The sequence below is a fragment of the Rhineura floridana genome, chromosome 4 (genome assembly GCF_030035675.1).
Source record: "Rhineura floridana isolate rRhiFlo1 chromosome 4, rRhiFlo1.hap2, whole genome shotgun sequence".
NCBI classification, from domain to species: domain Eukaryota; kingdom Metazoa; phylum Chordata; class Lepidosauria; order Squamata; family Rhineuridae; genus Rhineura; species Rhineura floridana.
Window position 1 is genome coordinate 66,527,843 of NC_084483.1, and position 22,925 is coordinate 66,550,767.

Here is a 22,925-nt window from a genome sequence, read left to right on the forward strand (position 1 = left end):
TACAGTAATTTAAAAAAAGATTTAACGGGGGGGCTGACGTTTTTATGTATATTTCGAGAACCGGACCACCTAGAAACTTTTTTTTTTTAATTAAAGCTGAGAATCCGGGCCAGCTAAGGGACTAAACGGGCACTGGGTGGCATGCAAAGAATCCAGGTAAAACCCGGCTAACCAGGCAATATGGCAGCCCTACTCTGGGTGACACCCCCCTCTCATGGTGTCACCCTGGTGCGGTCCGCACTCCCCGCACCCGGCTAGTGACGCCACTGAAAGGTAGTTGTATCTCTCATTTTCCGAAAACTCCAAATCTTCTGACCAAAATCCGTAAGAAAAGCCATCCTGAGTTGGCTTAACTTGTGTAAATGTCTCACCTGCTTGGTGATCATGTAACACAACTACCTTAAGTGGTTGTGAATGGATATCTCCATTTGTCCCCAGTAGAAACTATTGACAAAAGAAAAGAGCAAACTGACTCTTGTATTCATTGCATTGATTGAAAAGCTTGGCACTTGGCCCCCAAAATCAATTCACGAACGTAGTGGAGGACCAGAAATACCTTGCTACTCTCTGATAATTAAGTATAAGAGACTTGTCTATTCCTTTCAAAACCTAGAGAAAACAGTATGGAATTCAGAAAAAGGCAGTCTGAAAATTGGCACACACATACAAATCTAGCATATCTAGTAGCAGGCTAGAAACATCCCTATTATGTACACAGTTGATTATATTCCTATTCCACTATTTATGCCACGCTTATTAAGAGCTATGTACCTCAAAAATCTTAAAACCCACCTCCCTGCTTACTGTCTCTCTCAGAAAACAAAATTTAATTATTTATTAAATTGGTTAGTGTATTTATTTATTTATTTATTTATTTATTATTTATTTATTTATTAACATTTTTATCCCGCCCTTCCTCCCAGTAGAAGTCCAGGGCTGCAAACAAAAACACTAAACATATCATAAAAACAGGGTTTAAAATATATTAAAACAAAACATCTTTAAAACCGTATTAAAACAAAATATCTTTAAAAAGATGTTTAAAAAATATTAAAAAGCTTAAAAAATATATTAAAAAGCAATTCCAACAAAGACGCAGACTGGGATAAGGTCTTTACTCAAAAAGCTTGGTGAAAGAGGGTCTTCAGGAGGTGCCGAAAAGGTAACAGAGATGGCACCTGTCTAATATTTAAGGGGAGGAAATTCCAAAGGGTAGGTGCCACAATACTAAAGGGCTGCTTCCTATGTTGTGCAGAACGGACCTCCTGATAAGATAGTATCTTCAGGAGGTCCTCACCTGCACAGCATAGTGGATATATAAGGCGTAAGACGATCTTTCAAGTACCCTGGTCCAAAGCTGTATCGGGGTTTGTACACCAAAACCAGAACCTTGCCTGGTAAGTAATGGGCAGCCAATGCAATTCTTTCAGCAGTGGGGTGACATGTTGGCGATACCCTGTCCCACTGAGCAGTCGCATTGACGCATTTTGCACCAGCTGCAGCTTCCAGACCAACTTCAAGGGCAGCCCCACATAGAGCGCATTACAGTAATCCAGCCTGGAGCTTCCAGTGCATGGACAGCAGTCATGCTGTGGAACAGCGAAGCACATCGGGCTGTTGACACAGTTGCAGCTGAGCACCCTCTCTAGTATTATGGAGTTTGGTTTGCACCTTGATACACGAGTGAGCTAAGGGCAATGAAAAAGACTGGACGACAGCTAGACCACCAGTGGCAAAAGACACGCTGTGAGGCTGATTGGGCACACGTAAAACATCATAACCGTGCCTACTGTGTGGCATTGAGGGTGGCGAAGAAGGCCCACTTCTCCGCCTCCATCGCATCCTCAAGCAGCTGTCTGGTGGAGCTTTTCCATATTGTCAGTGGTCTGTTGACATCAACTCCAGGAAATGGAGTTTTAGACCCTTCGGAGGCCCACTGTGAATTGTTTGCAAGGCACTTTGAGGGTAAAGTTGCTCGCCTCTGTAGCAGTCTTGATGCCCCCTCTACATCTACTGTAGTCCCCAATGAGGTGTTCAGTGCAATGTCTGCTGCAACTTCTTGGGAACAGTTTCAGTTGATGCGGCCTGTTGACGTAGACAAGGTGTTTCCGTTGATGCGGCCAGCAACGTGTCCTCTCAACTCTTGCCCTTCTTGGCTTATTAAAGTTTGTGGAAGGGGTTTGACTGAGTGGATCCAGGGTGTGGTCAATGCATCATTGTGGGAGGGAGTGGTTCTAGCTGCCTTGAAAGAGGCGGTGATCCGACTGCTCCTGAAAAAGCCCACCCTGGACCCATTGGTTTGTGACAACTACCAACCAGTCGCAAATACCCCCTTCTTAGAGAAGGTGATTGAGAGGGTTGTGACGCAGCAATTGCAAGTACTCGTGGATGAAACAGATTATCTTGACCCGTTCCAGTCTGGGTTCAGGCCTGGTTATGGGACTGAATCTGCCTTGGTCGCCCTGATGGATGACCTTTATCGGGAGAAGGACAGGGGGAGTGTGACCCTGTTATTCTTACTTGATTTCTCAATGGCTTTTGATACCATTGACCATGGTATCCTTCTGGGCCGACTTGGTGAGATGAGTATTGGAGGCACTGTTTTACAGTGGTTCCGATCCTAACTCCAGGGTTGTTTTCAGAAAATAGCACTGGGTGATTGTCTTTCAGTCCCTTGGCAGTTGTGCTACGGGGTGCCACAGGGTACCATCTTGTCCCTGATGCTGTTTCACATCTATATGAAGCCCCTGGGAGCAGTCATCAGGAGATTTGGGGATGAGGTGTCAGCAGTACAGTGATGATACCCAGCTCTATTTCTCTGTAACATCTGAATCGGGAGAGGCCATGCAAGCCCTGGACTGCGGCTTGGACTTGGTGGTGGGCTGGATGAGGGCCAATAAATTGAGTCTGAATCCTAGCAAGATGGAGACGCTGTGGGTTGGTGGTTCCCGAGTTCGGATAATTGGTCAGTTGCCTGCTTTGAATGAGGTCATACCCCCTCTGGAAGGGCAGGTCTGTAGATTGTGGATGCTCCTGGATCCATCTTTGTTGCTAGAGGCCCAGGTGACCTCCATGGCTAGAAGTGCCTTTTACCAGCTTCAACTGGTAAAACAGCTGTAGCTGTTCCTGGGCCAGGATAGCCTGAGCACTGTTTCCAGGCACTGCTAACGTCCAGGCTGGATTACTGTAATGTGCTGCATGTGGGGATACCCTTTAGGTTGGTCCGGAAGCTGCAGCTGGTGCAAAATACGGCGGCAAGACTGCACACTGCGGCAGGGTATAGCCAACATGTCACCCCATTGCTGAAAAAATTGCACCAGCTACCTATGAGCTACCCGGCTAAGTTCAAGGTTCTGGTTTTGGTGTACAAAGCCCTATACAGCTTGGGACCAGGATACCTGAAAGATTGTCTTATCCCTTATATACCCAGTCGATCACTGCACTCTGCAGGTGAGGGTCTCCTGCAGATTACATCTTATCAGGAGGTCCGTTCTGCACAACATAGGAAACAGACCTTTAGTGTAGTGGCACCAACCCTTTGGAATTCCCTCCCCTTAAATATTAGACAGGCACCATCTCTGTTATCTTTTTGGTACCTACTGAAGACCATCCTCTTTCAACAAGCCTTTTAAGTAGAGACCTTATCCCAGTCTGTCTGTGTTGGAATTGCTTTTTAATATATTTTTAAACCTTTTTTTTAAAAAAAAAGATGTTTTTAAGGTTTTTTTAAAAATGTTTTTAAGGTTTTTTTAAAAATGTTTTTAAAGATTTTTTGTTTTAATATGTTTTTAATGGTTGTTTTGTTTTAACATATTTTAAAGTCTATTTTTATGATGCGTTAAAGTGTTTTTAGTGTTTTTGTTTGCTGCACTGGACTCTGCTGGGAGAAAGGGCAGAAGATAAATCTAATAAATAAATAAGACTGCTACAGAAGCGAGCAACTTTACCCTCAAAGTGCCTTGCAAACAATTCACAGTGGGCCTCCAAGGAGTCTAAAACTACATTTCTTGGAATTGATATCAACAGACCCTTGACAATATGGAAAAACTCCACTGAACAGCTACTTGAGGATGCGATGGTGGCAGAGAAGTGGACCTTCTTCGCCACCCTCAGTGCCACACAGTAGGCAAGGTTATCATGTTCTATTTGTGCCCAATCAAGCTCACATCACGTCTTTCACCACTTGCGCTTTAGCCATCGTCCAACTTGCTTCATTGCCCTTAGTTCACGGTGTACCAAGGTGCAAACCGGGCTCCACAATGCCAGAGAGAATGCTCAAGGGCAGCTGTGTTAAGAACCCGACAAGTCTTCCTGTTCCACAGCATGACGGGGTTTCAATAGGATCACCTGCTCTATCTACTGGGAACATGTCAAATGGCTGTTTTTAAGGTTTTGGGGGATGGTGTGTGGTGAGGGTGGGTTAAGACCCACCACTCTCCTACAAAACAGATCTAGCAAAAGTATATAATGTATATCTTATATACATGGACATGTAATTCCATAATGCTATTCAGAGAACAAGACTTTAAAGAGCTGCCATTAACCCAACTACATTTTTTAGTTTAAAAAACCTATTATAAACACACACATGTTCCCAGGTTTGTGCTTTGGTGCAAATTACCTCACTGCATTTGTTCTCTTTCTTCTTCTCTTCCCTGGTCAGTAACCACAATCTGGGTATTTATATAATGGAAAGCAATATATTATCATCATCAGTAAATGGTTCCAGGGAGACCTCAAGACATTGCATAGATCTGTCATGTGGCTAGCAATAAATATCTTGCTGTATGCTAAAATATGCAAGCTTTTTTCAACTCAACCCTGATTTATGGGGAGGACAGCTATCATTTATCCCCCCTCTTCTCTTCTAAAGATTTCTTTAGAGACTGAATTACTGGGTTTTCAGGTGATATAAATATGTCCTCATGCAATTAATATGGGATTATAACCATTTTCCTAGAATTGCTACCACAGAACTATTCCAAGATACTTGCACCTGGTCTCCTTTGTGACCAGAATGAAAAATTCATAGCCCTTCCAGACCACAATACCTTTGGTCACTTTTTTGCATACTCAAGAAGGCCAATTTCAGTGCTAAATAAGTGGGCTACTAACAGTGTTGTTTTTAAATATTCCAGCAGGTGTCACTGGGATTTTAAGGAAACACATAAAACATGTTTTTTTTTTTTTTAAAAAACCACAATATAAAAATAAATTACCTTATAAAAACAAAAATGCAAAAAATGTCTCTTTTCTAGTTATAATATAGATAGGTAATATAAGTTAGCACATGTATTACAATGCAAAATATTTTTTAAAATTTTAAACTGCTAAAGCATTTTATCCATTTATATGCACATGTATATGTATATCTCCTGACATATTTCTCAGGTGAAATCCACTTGTTCTTTTATAATATTGCTAAGTTCCACCCATTTCTGATTACTTTTATGCAAAGAAACTTCTCCAACCATACCACTTTGGCTCATGCCTTATAGTGAAATCCAATACATGTCTACTCAGAAGTGAGCTCCATTGGGTTCAATGCAACCTACTTCCAGGTAAATGTGTACTGGATCCCAGTTTTTTAAAAAATTACAATTCCCCATTCCACTCCACACCGATTCCTTTATAATCTGTTTAAAAACATGCAACTGGTCTGCAAACAACCTGGCCACAAAGTGCAGTCCAAAGAAACTCAGACATATCTAAGCCTCTGACAGGTCTGTTTGGATTATTCTCATCCCTTTCCCTGAAAACTGAGTTCAAATGGGTTGGAAGGCAAAATTCTCCAAATAGCATATGTTTAGGAGCCACATCCAACTTCATTGAAAAGTCATTCAATTTGATTCTCGAAGGTGCTGGTGTTACTTTTTTTAAACACCCGTCCACATCTTGCCTGTCCAAATCTCTACAGTTCCCTTGCCACTGTCTCTAACTGCCAGCTCTGCCCCAACAGTTCTAAATTGCTTACCTCCTGAATCCCCTTTTCACACAAACTATTGCTTGTCCTCCAAAATAATCTCATATGCCAAAAACAGCTGTCTCTGCACATCTTACCAGCCTAAATATCCCTGTTTTTTCAGTCTCCTCCTCCACTGGCAACAGGTCATCAACATCCACCCTAAATCCACATCCTTCCCTTGGCTACAGGTGATGGCAAACCGCATTCAACATACACTCTGCATTCTAAAACAAACTGGGTTGATGCTGTTCCATGTAGCAGCAGTCATTGGAAGGCAGGCCAATCTCTTTGCCTTACTAAGGGTATCTATCTCTTCCTCAGCCTGAAGATGGTTGCCTAGTTTGCATGGATTGTGGTAGGGGTACAATGGGCCACAGTAGGGATCTCAAAGGGCCCAATAAGAACCAGAGTCTTACATATGACATCCCTGTTCATCACATGGAAAGTCTGGGACCATTCCCTTAGTATAAAATGACTGAATGGGAAAGATCTCATAGCATATGTAATAGTATCTCTGAACGCCTACACGATGTAGTGCATTGCAGGTTGAATTTGGGAAGGACTAATTTGGCTTCAATTCCATGCTCAGCCATAATGTTGACCGAGTATAACTCAGCTTATACTACCTGACAAGTTTGTTGTGAGGATAAAATGGGATCAACCTATGTATGCCACCTTAAGAAATTTGGAGAAAAGGCAAGATACAAATTAGAAAGATTGTCTGTCTGTCTGATACATCCAATACTTTCTGCTTCCTTTAAATTAAAAATGATCTGGAGAAAAATAAATTAGGAGGAAAGAATTTTATCTGCTGGAATTTCTTGTACTTACATGCTGCTCTTTGGAAGACATATGCACCAGACAAGGTCCATTCTTTGGAAGAGATATGGACCAGGTAATATAATTATTGCATCAAAGTAAGGTGCAAACAACAACAAACATTACCCTCCTCTTTGGACAGACAGAGACTCATCAAACTTCAGTGAGATTATAGTAACATTATCATGAAATGTCATCAATCTAGCAACAAGTTATAGTGATTACACAAAACCAATTCACACAATCTCAATGACTACGTGAAGCCAATGACAGCAAATCTGCAGGCAGAGTTCCTCAAGTGCACCATAAAGCATCTTTCATTTTAATAGTTATATGTGAAAGTAAGCCCTATCTCACGTCTCACTATCCTAACCCAGCAATTGTTAAAGACCCAAGAGAGTGACATGCATTCATACACATGTGATGACAACAGAAAGGCATCAGTTGATTTTGTGAATTGGTGCCTAAACATTGTGAGGGAAGAATGAGAATACAATAGGAAATCAAATTTTCTTTTCACCAAAAGTTACCATAAAAATTCTGTATACACACAACATATGAAGAAGCTGCATAAGTCAGTTGTATTATCTTGTTGTCATCGTTAATTTTAAGAACCTCAAAATGATTATATAAATTACCAGTTTTATTTTGGTACTTGAAATATACATATAGTTTTTCTTAGTTCTGGTAAGGGGAAGAAATAAGAATAACTGATGAAATCTCTCAGCAGCTTTGAATTTCTAACCACAGCATGTAGGAAGGCCATGGTCTCCTCTCTATCACTATGCAACAGAGTTATTTGAGGCAACACAGCTGAAGTTTATATAGAATTCTGGCAAACATAAAGGAAAATATCAGCAGGAAAATATCTCTTATATCAGCATTTCTTTTCTCATTTTGATAAATAACTTTGTTCACTGTAAACCCAAGGGATTGTATCCAACTAAGTTCTGCTCTGACTAGACCCACTGAAATGAATGGACCTAAGTTAGTCATGCCTATTAATTTTAATGGGTCTGCTCTGAGTAGCACTAACATTGCATACAACCTAAGATGATTTAGACCGCTGAATACACTCACATACACTGATGTTTTTATGGAAGATGCAACACAAAGTTAAACATCCACCTTAGTGTTCATTTTAGATAGCCTGCTGAAAAAGTCCAAATAATGCCAAAAGCACTACAGTGATGGTCAAAGAGCATCATCTAAGGTAATTATGGGGATAACTATATTTCTAAAAACACTGACTCAGTGACACTTTTACTGGGTCATGCATCCAGTTCTTACACATACAAGTGCAAGGACATGAAGACATCACTGAGGCCTAAGTACATCTAGATTGCAGCCAATATATTTTCCTTCCACCAATATTGTAGAGAATAAGTAGAATACTTTAAACATGTGTTTACAGAGTTAGAAAAAAACTGCATTACCTTTACAATTAATCCTTTGGAATCAACCATCCATATCTTTTTGATGGTGTCCTCTTTAGGTGTCCCTTCTTTTTCCATGGCCATGAGAATCAGATTGGCTATCCCCAGCGCTGCCTTAATAAGAGAAAAAAGGGGTGGGGGAAAACTAGGGCATAAAACTAAAGTTCACAACTCAAGGTATGTGGCTTATCTTTACCCTTTTGGTACCCATTAGCCACAATAACAATGTTAACTGCAGGAATATACAGATGTAATAATTACTGATTTTTCACAATACAGTAGGAATGGAATGATCTGTCAATTTCAGTTCTCTCCCTTTCTCATTTTTCCAACCTTAAATTCAGTTCTCCACATTTCTGCAGCAATTTGCGATTTTTTTGGGGGGGGGAAATCCTCATGAAAATTCTTCAGTATTTTAGTGCAAATTTTTCCTAATAAATACATTCTTGTATGCAGTTTTGACTAATATACACATTTTTGCAAGCAATTATTTTGCAAGCAATATAATGCATTTTGTATGTTATTTTCACCCATATCTTCTTTTTGTGCACACTTTCCCCTAATGTATGCATTTGTGTAAACATTGCTTGGTTGGAAAACTGCAACAAAATGTGGATAAGTGCAAATTTTGAAGGATGGCTGTGTTTCAATTCTCATATTGTTTTGGAAAGTGTGAATCTGATAAATTTGGCTTTAAATGCTAACTGAATTAAATTTCTCCCACATCCCTATCATACAGTACTGATAGCTGCTGTGGTACCACATAAATTCAGTGGTGTTTGCACATTGTACAAGCATTATTTCATCACATCATTTCAGCCCCTAGGATCCTCTAGTCAACCCTTTTCCTACTCCCTCCCCACGCTAAATATTTACATTGTGGTAACAGAGGATCAAAGGGGGAGGGGGAGGAGCATAGAGAATCTAGCACAGCACGAGGTCCTCTAGTTGCTCTGGCCAACTAATTTACAGAAGACCTTTTATTCTTTTCTCAAGAGCAAATCCCTGCACCACACAGGTTTGAGGACACGGGCTATGCGACATTTTCATATTATGCAACTATAAATCAGTTTTATCTTGTACAACATTAAGGTATCACAGACTGAGAGACATCAAAACAACCCAATCACAAACATTTTTAATCAGAAGTAAGCCCTATTAGATTTACTGGGGCATTCATAATGTGGATTTTTGCAAATGATTCTCAACTTTCACCAGACCATCTCCCTCCAGTTCTTGAATGACTTCTATAGATTGAATCCAGAAACACCATGCTCCAAAACCCTTTTAAACTAGCCATACAGCAAAGCCCTTTTTAAAAGAGACAATGTTTGAGAAAGGTTTGGGACAACTGTCTTGCTTCAGTGGATACTAGTTTTACTCTTCATTTTTGACGATAAATTAAAATGAAAACAGAAGTGCAAAAATGCAGTCAGAAATAGCAGCAACAATGTATGTCCAGTTAGAAACCAGGATTTGGTCTTACCTAACCTTAGAAAATAATGTGATTATTAGGATAACTACACTATATATTTCCACTACAGCCTTATGATGACTTCTTTGGAACAGTTGGAGTTAATAATGTATCAGATCTTATTGAACTTCTGTGCCTATTTCTTACATGACTTTGTAACATTTACAAGTACTGATGTTGAAGTTTTTAGTATGGCCTCATTTAGAATCCTTTGGCTCTAAGTTCTGTTGTTATTTTTCTACAGCTTCACACATTTCAACTCTGACCATTTCAAAATAGACATGGAACACTTCATGCACCAATTCTTTGGCAGTGAACTTTCCTGTAATTCTTGGGGAAGGTTCCAACAGCCAACAAAGCTGCTTTGGTTGAAGCAATAGTGGTAGTTATTAAAGATAACACTTCTTCCAAGCGCTCTTAGGGCTCAGCTACACACTATGCAGGAGACTTGTGACTGGATCTTCCAACATTTTCTTTTCTAAATTAAATGTTCATTTCCCCCCCCCATTTTTCTCCCATGTTGAGCAACTTTGGGACGACCATTTTGTTCTGGAAAATGGTAGAGGGGAAGGGTTAAGCACCTCCATCACTACTCCAATCAAATTAGCAGCCCCAATGGCTGTTCTCCATTTTAAAAAATAAAGCACCAGGGGATCTAATCATAGATCTCTCTAATGCATTTTTGGCTTGTCACTGATAAAGACAAACATAACCAGTTTCCAGCTAAGACCACTTCATCTATACCAGGGGTGGAGAATCTCATATGGGAGAGCCAAAAACAGCCCTCCAGGCCTCTGTCCTGTCCGAAGCCGAGAGATGCAGATGCACACAGTTCTGTGAGGTTTTCTCTTTTTATGAAGGCTACACATATGTCAAAAGCTTTCCGAGACATTCACCTAGCTATGCTTTCTAGGAACTAATTCCCTCTCTATCACTGACTAAGCATGTCTTCGCGGCCACAGATGTTGATGCAGCAACTTCCCCCCCTTCAGCAGGTTTCTCTTTTGTGCTATGACGATGGCTCCTCCTTAATTCCAACTGTTGCTGTTTGTGCCTCTGAAGCCGCTGGGAACATGGGGGGGAATGGGGTGGGACCTCAGCTTCCCCCTCCAAGTGATACTGTGGCTTTCAATTAGAGTAAGGCCCCACTCATACGGTGCCCAAAAAACACTGTAAAAGCGGAACAAGCATCATATGAGTGGGGCCTTACTCTAATTGAAAGCCACAGTATTAGTGGACCGCCGAAAAGCGGGGCCCTACTGTACTTTCTCCCACACCATGTAGTTGCACTCGGCATGTGTCAGCATTCTGGAGAAGTAAGCACAGAGTCGCAAGCCCCCCCCCTTTCTGGGCTGGCTGCAATAACACCGCTCCAATAGCGATGTCTGATGCATCACTCTCCACCACGAAAGGAGTCAGCGTGCTGAAGTACTGGTTCTGAGGTGAACATCTGCTTCGAACACTTGTTGCACAGAGTCAGTCCAATGAAAGGGTCCCAAACCCTTTAAACAGTCAGTAAGGCAGGCTATGATGAAACGGCAGTAGTAGTTAGCAAACCGCAAAAAGCGCTGGAGGTCCTTCTTTGTTTTAGGGGAATGCCATGACAGCACATAGCACACCACCTCTGGATCCATCTCGACTCTGTGGGGGAGATGTGATAGCCCAAGAAATCCAGAGTGGTCAGGTCAAACCTGCACTTCTCCAGCTTGGCGTGTAGGTGAGTCTTTGAGTCTTTGAGTCTCTGGAGCACAGCCCTCATAGCGGGATGGCGTTCCCACCAGATGCTTGCTTCAAGGGGCTGGCTGGGATTGGGTGACTCCCTGCACCTGCTGCATAGGGAGTCCCTGGGTCACCAACTGAGTCATTTGAAGAGCAGGCCTTGATTCTCGGCTCAAAGAGACTGGGTTTCAGTTCGAAGGCTCTGGACTTTGGTTAACATGGCTTGGTGAAGGTCCTCCCATGCTCCGCTGCTCGCTGCCATGCTGTCAGTCATGGTGGCGTCAGAGGGAGAAGGATGCGGCTGCGTCAAACTGTCCTACCAAAGCCGAGAGATGCAGACGCACACGGTTCTGTGAGGTTTTCTCTTTTTATAAAGGTTACAGTTATATCGAAAGCTTTCTAGGAACTAATTCCCTCTCTATCAGTGACTAAGCATGTCTTTGCAGCCAGATGTTCACACAGCAACTCCCCCCTTCATTGCCCACTTAAGTAGGTTTCTCTTTTGTGCAAAGATGATGGCTCCTCCTCAACCCCAACCACTGCTGTTCGCGGCTCTGAAGCTGCCGGGAATGGGGGGAACGGGGTGGTACCTCAGCTTTCCCCTCCGAATGATGGGAGCTAACAGTCTGTTCAGGCGTGGGAAGCGGCTGGGTGCCTGGTTGGGGTTCAGCAAGTTGGTAAGGCACCACTTCAGGAGTGGGCAAGGGGGGAGTGTCCAAAGGAGTAGCCTCTGACAGCCCAGGCTGCACTTCTGCATGTCCTGCCCAGAGACGAAGGAACCAGACTGAGGCGAGGTTTGTTCTGTTTCTCATTTTATTAATGTGATGGTCACATCCAAAGCAGTGCACTTCATAAACCTGTCTACCCTGACTCACTACTTCCCCTAACTATTCCACCTAAACAGTCTCTGCAGCATGGGAAGAGTTGACTCAGCACTAGAGTCTGGGAGGGCACGTGCTTAAGTAGGGAAGGTTTTCACACGTAAACGACAGCTCTGACAGAGTTCCACCCTCTGAAAGTCTCTCTTCTTGTGCCTCCTTGTGCGGGGCAAGCCTCCAATGGCCCATCCGACAGCAGGGCTTTGCTAGGTGACAGCGCAGGCTCTGGAAGCGGGATGCTGGTTGCCAGGGAAGTATCTGAAGTGCCAGGTGGGGATTCCTGCATGGGCAGGGTTGGCATGCGCAGAGGATCAGTTCCCAACGGTTCGGGCAAGGAACTCACCGGCAGGACTAGATCTGCCTCAATGGGGGTGCCAACCGGGGAAGTCTGTGGGCTGTCAGAGCCCCCCCTCCAACGCCCCCAGGGACCTCATCCTCGTCTGTCTTCTCTCCGTGATTTAACTCTCCTTGCGCCTAGGGCACAACACTGCAGAGGGGCCAGGTGACTGGGCATGCTGCAAGCCCTCCTCCCTCAAGTCATCTCCCCAGTCCTCAAAGTGAGAGTCTCCCTCTTCACCCCCCCCCATCCTGGGTCATAACAGCCTCTCTATCTGGTCCTTGGGACTCAGACCACACCTCTTCCCCAGGCTACAACCTCCCCAGCCCTGCTCTGCACCCTCTTCAAGTGCTTTTGCCTGGCTGGAATACGTCCTTAAACAGTGATGATGCCTCTTGCTTGTCTGGATGGAGGACAGAGACATAACGTTTGCATGACTAGAAGGTAGCTTACTGTATAAATGTGTTGCATCCATTGCTCCAACCACATTTTGCTTCTGGTCCCATCCACACTAGCATGTGGCCCTGGAAGGTTGCTCACCAGGGAATGTGGACCTCAGGCGGAAAACATTTCCCCACCCCTAATCTGTACCAAATATTAATTCATTACTGTAGCCAGGTTCTCGGTCTTGCTGGATTGCCTGTCAGTTAGCTTCATAGTAATAATAGTCATAATTATTAAAAGCTCTTAGCATATAGTGTTTTTTGAGTGTTCACAGTACCTCACATACATTATCTCAGTAATCTTTGTAAGGTGGTTGGGTGAGAGGGGGCTGGGGCTAAAAGGCATGGCTTGTTTAAGGACAAGTAGTTCATGGCTAAAATGACATTTGAGCTAGGGAATTCATGGCTTATAATTCACATTCTTAGCCACTACTGTTTAAATAGTGGCCAGGGCATCATCCCTCTGGGCCCAGAACAAACTTGCAACACGAGTCATGCCCCCCATTCCTTTCCTTTCCCAACCACACAAAAGGGCTTGTCTGTTTTGAGAAAACTGGTGGATTAATTGGTATCCTTTAACCTCTTCTTTGTTTAAGCTTCTTATGCTTTCGGTTTCCTGATTTGTATTTATAGTCAGACAAGGCAGTATGGCATTCAGACATATTAATGACAAATATGCTTTTGACATTGTCCCTAAGTTCTAGTGTCGTTTCTGCTATCCATTCTGGAGATCTACCCCACTTACTGTCAGTCATATGCTGCCAGTCAAATTCCACACACCCTGTTGAATTTTCCTGCCTGTGCATAGAAAACAGCAGCAGTAGCCAAGGGACCCCGAGGTATAGTTCTTGAGAGGTCATGTAACGCAGGGAGGGACACATCTCTCAAACTACAAGTCTTAAGAGTATCCTCTCTCTTTCTCTCTCTTTTAGAAGAAGGCATGAACTGGTAGCAACTACAACAGAATGTGATAGGGTGAAGTGATAGCTGCACCCTCCTGTTGGCAGCAGCACTGTGTTCACAGGAATGGGGTGAGATGGCAGTGAGGTCGGGGAAGTTCCAGGTTGGCAGCACCACTACCACCACAGGTGTGGATATATCTGTGTGGCTGTTGCCACCAACCCACAGCACTCCCAACCTCACCACTGCATCTTCCCACTTCATCCCAGCAAATAGTAGTACACACTGCTCCTGCTTCCCCTGTTCACATGCCGCTGATGCTATGCCAGCAGTTCATGGTTCCAAACATTGCTTGTTCTGTTCTACCACTGCTTCTTCTACCACATCGCACAAGATATTACAAAATCCAAAACACCAATACATGCATATGAGAATAACTTTGCATAAACATTTACAGATGTGATTTACAACATTTTCCTCATGGTAATGGACTTGCAGCTCAAGCCAGGGCCCTCTGTACCTCCGGACTCAGATAAAGTGTCCCCTTCCACCCCCCACCAATGTTTGGGCCCAAATTCAACCCAAACAACTCCCTTGCCTGAAGCTATTGGGTCTTCCCCAAGAAATATAGGAAAAAATATGTCTCACGAACAGAGAGAGAGAGAAACATGGTGCATGAAATGTTCCGTATCTGTTTAGTTGTGAGACAACAACTTGCAGTCTCTCTGATTCTATGAAATAGGCATTCTATGAAATAGGCATCTCTCTGAGACTTGCTAGAAAGTGATCATGTAAATTACGACAGAAAGCTGGACTAGCCAAAAACACATTTCTTTGAACAGATGTCCTTGAATAACTGTGACATGGCATCCAATGGACCTCCTCCTACAACTTTCTAAAAGGTTATGTGAAATGTACACAGCAAGCTCCAAAAATCCCAAAGGATGAATACAACTTTAAATACTACAAGTAGCCATAAACAAGCTCTAATGAATCATAAAAGCTCCTAGTCTATTAAAAGGTAAGAGTAGCATCTATACATGTACATATAACAGTGGGGCTCAAAAGCAAAGAGTCATCTAGTTTCCATGCTGCATACAGTTCTTGATCATAACAAAAAATGCTCGGACACAGGAAAAGGAAAATCAGGACCGAGTGCTTTGGATAGTACTGATATGTAAAGGGTACAAGACTGCTTATATGTAGGGACAGGGACATTAGTTTACTTAATATACAGGATTACATTGCAAATGACAGAATTTGGCTTTCCAAAGTATCCAGTATATAAGTCAGTATCCTGACATGAAATATATTACCTTTCACAACAAAGTGTTTAGTTATCATAGCTGGTACTATAGCAAAGTAAATTGGCTCCTGTGGCAGGAGATACCATGGTCATAATCCACTTTGCACCACAGGTGCAACTCCTACACATATATTTATAAAGCCCTATTTTACCCTATCTATGCTAACAAGTTGTAACACACAAGGGAGGACTAAATAGGGACAAGAGTGGCATACACAGACCTCCCATCCCCATCAACATCCCATCAACTGTCTGTGCCTAAGTACACACACGTGTATGGAGGGGAGGAGCAGGGTTCTGTTGAACCATAACAAAATTCTCTGCATGTAAGTCCCTATGAATGTAACATGGCTTTTCACAGTGTTCCCAACTTCTATAAAGATGACACTGGATTACCAATTACTGTAGCCCAGTAATTGTTGCTATTTATTTATTTATCTATTTATCATTTATTGACCTTCCATTGGTTTAATAAATTGCTACTATGTCTTTTGGGCAATAGTCTAAAATCTCATGTAGGGGTGATCTGAAGGTACCTACAGGGATGTGCACTGTAAGTAAATGTGAAACAGAAAAAAACTTAATAGACACAGTGTACAAGTTTAAAATGGAAGTTATTTTCATATACACAAAATAAAATGGTTGTTTTTTTTTTTTAAAAAAGGGGGATAGTAAGGGTCAAAATGCTTGTTTAATCGTTAATCTGCAACAAGGAAATCTTGCCATGGAGCCTTTTGGGTTTCATGTACTGGCCAGACAAATTATTATTACATGTATACTGTCCCTTATTTTCATCATGGGGTTCCAACCCAGGCAATCTATCCAGGTACTGGACCCACTCAGACCTGCTTAGCTTCAAGAAGGTAACTATATTAGGTGATGAATAGTTTTAGTGAAGATATATGTATCTTCAGGCAAACACCAAAAGATAAGAAACAGGAAGGAAAACAATTGGGCAATCAAGGATTACAATATTATACCTCTCCCGCTCCCTGGAACAGTACTGTATGATCTGAAAGTTTGTTGCCAGTAATCCGTAGAGCAGCAAGAAGCCCTGCAACAGCCACTGATGCTGTTCCTGAAATATAAAATGGAACTTATTTTATTACACTTTAAATTGACTTGTGTCATCACTAGTGAAGTCCCCACTCCTTTGTGTACTTTAAAAACAAAATTCTGTCCTTGGTGGCTCTATTAATCTCTGCTATTAAGCTGCAGCACATGAGTACTCATCCTGTGCTATTTTTTTTTAAATCAAAACACAGCAAGGTTAAACTCACGTTTGTTTAATTATACTACTCCGATGTAATAACAATCTGAAATCATATATTATGCTTCCTCTTAAAGACCACTTTATTAGATTTCAATAGCACACCTGTTGAAATGAGAAGAGGTTTCCTTATGACACAATACATACAGAACTTGCCTTACACAGGCTACAGAATTATAATAATGGCAATAAAATGTTCATTTGGCATTCAGTGTAGAATAACATTACATAATGGAATATAAATAATGCTAGAGGGTACATATACTGGAAAGTTATTATATATAAGAAGTAGTTTCAATGTGGCCAGACTCATAAAATAATAGTAATTCCATTGTGAAACAGTATCTTATTGCAAAAGCAGTGGGGGAAACACGCTGTTTTGATAAGAATTAAATGAAAAAGTAACCTGTAACTGAGTACAAATGCATTTAAAGTAAGATCTCACTCCCCCTCAAATTGAATGATTATTTCATTTATTTCTAGAATTATGTATTTTAAATATTATGATTATTAAATTATACTGGTTCCATATTATTCTCACAAGGCTAGTGTCCACATCAAAAGAACACCTTAAATAAAATATGACTAAATGTGTCCTTAAATAAGGTTATGGAACTATATAATCTGTAAGAGAAAGAATTCTATAAACCACATATCAGAAAGAAATTAGACTTCTAGTCACAAGCCTCATTTTTTCTCCATCTTTAGAGATGGCAGGTGTAGCCACCACTCACCATATGCTCAGAGGCACATGTTATCAAATTCTTCCAAGCTACACAGCAAGTGGATTGGACTGTGAAAGACCAACCCAAATTGTGTTTGCATTTTGACAAATTTGTAGGGCAGAGATGAGGTCAGGTCTCCTGCTCCCCTGGTGCATTCACTATAGCTGCCCAATTTCCCTGATTTTTAAAGTTTTATAGAAATATCTGTGGGCTATAGGTACATTCTTAAACCGCAAGCTCTTTTGCCTATTAGTGAATTTCCATCCTTTTTAGTCCGGGAGGTAAGAAATGGGGTCCTGTGCAAGTTTGCTGAGAACGGATTGATCATTTGCATGTTTATTGAGTTCAGTGGGATTTACTCCCCTGCAATCACGCTTAGGATAGGTGAAACTGACCATGGGGAGGGAAGCCTGGAGTGGGCAGGGGAGGAGGAAGGGAGAGGAGAGGGGAAGGAGGGGAAGGCTAGGTCTGATCATTTGCATGGTTATTGAGTTCAATGAGATTTACTCCTGTGCAGTCATGGCTAGGATAGGTAAAACTGACCATGGGGGAGGAGGAGGGGGAGAGTAGAGTAGAGGGAAGGGAGCAAAGGGGAGCAGAAGGATGGGGAGGGGGAAGGAGGGGATTGGGAAGGGGAGGGGAGGGGTGAAGGGAGGGGGAGGGAAGCAGCAAACGGAGGTGATGGGAGGGAGGAGGGGAGGGCAGGTTTGATCATTTGCATACTTATTGAGTTCAATGGGATTTATTCCCGTGCAATCATGCTTGAAAATGAAATGGACTGGCTTCAGGTCGATTCTGACTTATGGTAACCCTATGAATAGGGTTTTCTTGGTAAGCGGTATTCAGAGGTGGTTTACTCTCTGAGGCTGAGAGGCAGTGACTGGCCCAAGGTCACCCAGTGAGCTTCATGACTGTGTGGAGATTTGAACCGTGGTTTCCCAGGTCGTAGTCCTAGGATAGATAAAACTGACCGCGGGGGAGAAGGAGGGGGAGAGTGGAGGGGAGGGGGGGAACAGGAGGAGGGGTAAGGAGGGGATTGGAAGAGGATGGGAGAGGGGAAGGGAGGGGTAAAGAAAGGGAGAGGGAAGGGGCAAGAGGGAAGGGATAGGAGGGTGGAGGAGGGGAGGGCAGGGTTGATCATGTGCATGTTTTTTGAGTTCAGTGGGATTTATTCGTGAGCAATCATGCTTAGATTAGGTAAAACTGAGGGAGAGGGAGGGGAGGGGAGGAGATTGGGTGGATGGGTAGGCACTGGGCAGAGGGGAAGCCCCTTTTCTTTCCAAAAGGAAAATTTTCAGGGTTTCCCTACCTTTTTATTCTATAGCAGGCACATGTAGCCTCCCACCCAAATTTAAACCAAAGCTCTCCCTGGCCACATCCATACCAGACTTCACTTTAGGCAGTCATGGCTTCCCCCAAAGAATCCTGGGAAGTGTAGTTAGTGAAGGGTGCTGAGAGCTGCTAGGAGATGCCCTGTTTCACTCACAGAGCTTCAATCAGAGTGGCTGACTGTTAAACCAGTCTGGCCACTGGAGCTCTGTCAGGGGAATAGGAGTCTCCTCTCAGCACCCTTCAAAACTACACTTCTCAGGATTCTCTGGGGGAAACCATGACTGTCTCAAGTGAAATCAAAGTCTGGTGTGGTTGTGGCCCCCTGATTAGGCAAGCCAAACAACTGTGAGTCTAGCTTTTAGGACACTGACAGATGGTTCTTACTGAGCATGCCCGGGCTTATCCTTGACTGCAATGCTAAATTTCTTAAATTAATTAAAAATCAGCCTTGCAAACTTGCCCGGACCAGACACTGTCATTCAGCACTTCATGAATACCAGGAGGGATAGACTGGAATCATCAGTTATCTCCAGATAACAAATTGAATATTGAAGCAGTCAAGGGCTGCCTTCTCCATATTTTAGATGGAGCCAAGATGACTTGTTGAATTACAACCAACACTACCTCTACCAAATACCTATACTGCAGCCCCTCCAACAGACACAAATATGCAAATGAAGAGAAGAATATTTGAGGCAGAGGTGAGAAGAAGTTGCCAGCACCAATATGGGATCAAATACACATAGCTGTTTCTGCTGTCAATGTAGCATTCAAGTCTACTCTTAGATATAAGAAGTTATTTTTTCTGTTGTATTTTTCAGTTTTCAAAGTTGCTGAGTAATACTTATTCACACAAGAACCCTGAGAAACAAGTTATGCTGTGAGATAGCAATTTGCCCGAGCTTTGCTCAGTAAGCAGGGATGGGTCTCCCATCTCCAAAACAAATCACTCCAGAAACTTTTACATGCATTTGCAGCCATATGGGAGACATTTCCCTATGGTAAGAGATTCCATGCTACTGAGGAGGGTGCACAGCTACTACAACTCTGTGAGCAGTATCCCACATGGGATTCCCCCCCCCAGCTTTTGAAAGATCCACATGATTGGCACTCCTCAAAGGATTGCAATATTCATATGTGCTGCCCAACAGCATGGGAAATGCAGTGTATGTGTATACTTTAGATGATCTCTGTCTCCAGCACAATCTGGGGCCTTTAACAGGGTTGTATTCAACTAAATCACTACATGCGTGGAACAACTTCCACAAGCACAACCAAACATTCCCTCCCTCTCTCCTCACCATGCACCACCCCCAAATCTGCTCCAAAGGGTTGGGGGAAACCTCAGAATGGAGTGGTGGTTTATACATGGGAAGGAGAACTTCCACTGCAATTGTAGAAGTTGTTCCACATGCACAATTATTTAGTTGGATACAATCCACAGTTTCCAGTGTTTCAGGTGTGGGAAATTCCAACTCAAATTTGGAGTTGAAGTCTGCATGCAGGAGGGGAGATAGAGAGAGAATCCTCCAGCTGGCTAGGCTGGCTATCTTTACTTATGCTCATCTACCTGTCTTCCTTCCAGAGCTTGGAAAAGTTACTTTTTTGAACTACAACTCCCATCAGCCCCAGCCAGCACCATGCTGGCTGGGGCTGATGGGAGTTGTAGTTCAAAAAAGTAACTTTTCCAAGCTCTGCTTCGCTCTACGTAAACGGATACTCTTAGGGAAGCTGACCACTGCTTCCAAACTCTCCTTCCTCCTTCTCCGATCAGCCGAGGGACAAGAGACATATTCCCTTTGTCTTTCTCTTCTCTAGCATGGGGTCAATGACAAAGCCTGGCTGTTGCTCCAACTTAAGAACTAAATTGCCTTCCCTATCAACTATGCGTTTCTATGTATAACATAGTTTTTCTTATTTTAACAAAGTCTGTAAGTCTCAGCGATTCAAAGCAAGGAAAAGGCTGCTACTTTCAGAAAAATCACACACATATGCTGCTGAGACTGCTGCTGATGCTGCATTACAGCTAATCTCTGCAAAATAATATTCAACAAAAGGTTATGGGCCCAGAGCTATTCAAGCTGCATGTGCTAAATCCTCTAAACAGGTTTTGCCGGAGAAACAAAAGGAAAGTGGCTGAAGAATCAATATTCAAACTGGTCTCAGAAAGCTAGAAGAAAATAACTACCCGCTCTGGAGCATTCAGAGAGCCTACCTAAAATGAGCAGATTTATGGCAAGTCGTGACTCAGAACCATTCTGTAGCCGGAGAGCAAGATGCAGTAGCTCGCTGGACACGTGAGAATTCACAAACCCAAAGCATACTTATAACTTGTTTGTCTGAAAAGGAACCAAATGCTTGTCTAGATTGCCAAAATGCTAAACAGATCTGGGAGAAACTGAAAAAAGTGCATGGAAAATCTGTTGGGTAACCTAATTAGATACATATTGTCTTTACATACAAAATTATTAAGTTGACAGTTTCTTCTCTATAAGCAGCATTAGGTATAATTCATTACCTTGAATGTCATCATTGAAAGTGCAGTATAGGTTGCGATATTTATTCAGAAGACGGAATGCATTTGCATTAGCAAAATCCTCAAACTGAATGAGACAGTTTCTGCCATACCTAGGGATACAAAATATCATAAACTTAAAATAGAAATAACATTAAGTTATATTAATTACATAACATGCTGGTCACCTGTCTTATGGTATTGCTGAGTAAGGGCCTTCTCGTGATGGTTCACTGTTTGCGAAATACCTTCCCTGTTGAATTTGTCTCCCTCATTACAAACTTTCATGGGGTACATTCCTGTTTCCCCAGGCCTTTGATGGCTGAAAGATATAGTTCCTGGCAACCTTGAAATTATTTGTTGTGAGTGTACGTGACTGTTTTATGCATTTGTAGATGTTCTTAATGTTTTTAAATGTTTTATATGTGCTTAATTATTTTTAAATGTTTTAAATATGTTTTGTTTTATTTCACACTGTACTTTGGTGTTTGCTGCCCTGGGATTCTTTGGGAGGAAGGGCAAGACAGAAATGTAGACAGAAATTTTAATTATCAATCAATCTTGTTGGCTTCCAGGTAGTATAGCAAAATTCTCTGCTGAATTCAGTGGTATGGTAGCTAGTTATGAAGCTGAATGAGCTGACTGAACTGATTAGCCAAGGGAAAACATATACAAAGAAATGTGATAGCATACCCAGAAAGAACAATGACATCAACTTAAAAATATATCACTGCTTTGATTGTAATTTGAAATGTGGGAGGCAATTCAGTATTTCATCACAAAAGCATTCAATCAAGTGGTATTATGTTTGAAAGAAACAGGTCATATAGCAAACCAGAATTCTGAACATTAGTAATTAGATCTTCGAACATCTGTGAAAGAAAGGAAACAAAACTAGTACTGTAAAGTGTGAAATGAATAGCAAAGATGAGGTAGTGTTAATCAAATTTAGCATATGATACATACAACAGATGACTTAGATGGCCAAAATCCAGCAAGGAGCTATCCAAACATGGAAACAGTTTCTTGTGCATGAATTTGCCCTTTTGTATGCACAAGTGTAGTCTGGGAAGGTGCAAAATCTTGTGCATGCATCAGTCATGAAGATCTGTTCCTGATGTTAACAAGCCATTCCATACATTCTGCGGTGCTCACAGAAATCACACTTTGCCAACTCTTCAATTAAATGAAAACACAGCTCAGACAGTTCCATCTCTTTGACTGAATAGCACTTGTGGATCTATGGGCTGGGCTGAGATTTATACATGACTTGAGAACAGACAAACATGGAAAAATTTGGTGGAGCAGAGAAGTTACCCAGTTTTAAACTGGTTATACAAAGCTTCTAAATGTCACTGCCACAAGGAATTATAAAAGGTCAAGAAGTTAAGAAATATTTGTACATTTAATTGTATAAAGAAAACATGAATCAGACAGTATCATGCTTCAGGACACAAGGCAACTTGTACCTGATGGGATTAAGAAGTAATTCCCTAAATAGCTTTTTAAAACATTGTATTTTAAAACTTCTTACACCTTCCTCTAGGTGATAATCTGTACCTGTGATAAGCAGGATATAGCAATTTAGATGCAGCTAGATCTATTTGAAAATCACTATTAACAAATTCTATTATTGCTTATACTGATTGGATTAAAAGTATAATTAATTGTCCGTATTAATCATTTACATTTTTAAAATGATCTACAGGGATTTTTTTCTGTGTAGGAACAATCTAGGCTAATGTATTACAGTTATATAGATGGGAATCAAAGATGAGAGATTAAAGCCTAGGATATACAGTCACC

The 22,925-nt window shown here is 42.0% G+C and overlaps 1 protein-coding gene across 3 annotated transcripts in view; it reads right to left on the reverse strand.

Annotated features, from left to right (window-relative positions):
- Nucleotides 1-22,925, reverse strand: part of ME1 (malic enzyme 1) — a 219,431-nt gene that overhangs the window by 29,568 nt on the left and 166,938 nt on the right. For all 3 annotated transcript variants that reach the window (XM_061623239.1, XM_061623241.1, XM_061623240.1), the window contains 3 exons: nucleotides 21,123-21,232; nucleotides 16,258-16,355; nucleotides 8,221-8,334 (listed from right to left, as the gene is read on the reverse strand). In XM_061623239.1, coding sequence (XP_061479223.1) covers nucleotides 8,221-8,334; nucleotides 16,258-16,355; nucleotides 21,123-21,232 — 322 coding nt within the window. The remainder of the gene's footprint in view (nucleotides 1-8,220; nucleotides 8,335-16,257; nucleotides 16,356-21,122; nucleotides 21,233-22,925) is intronic.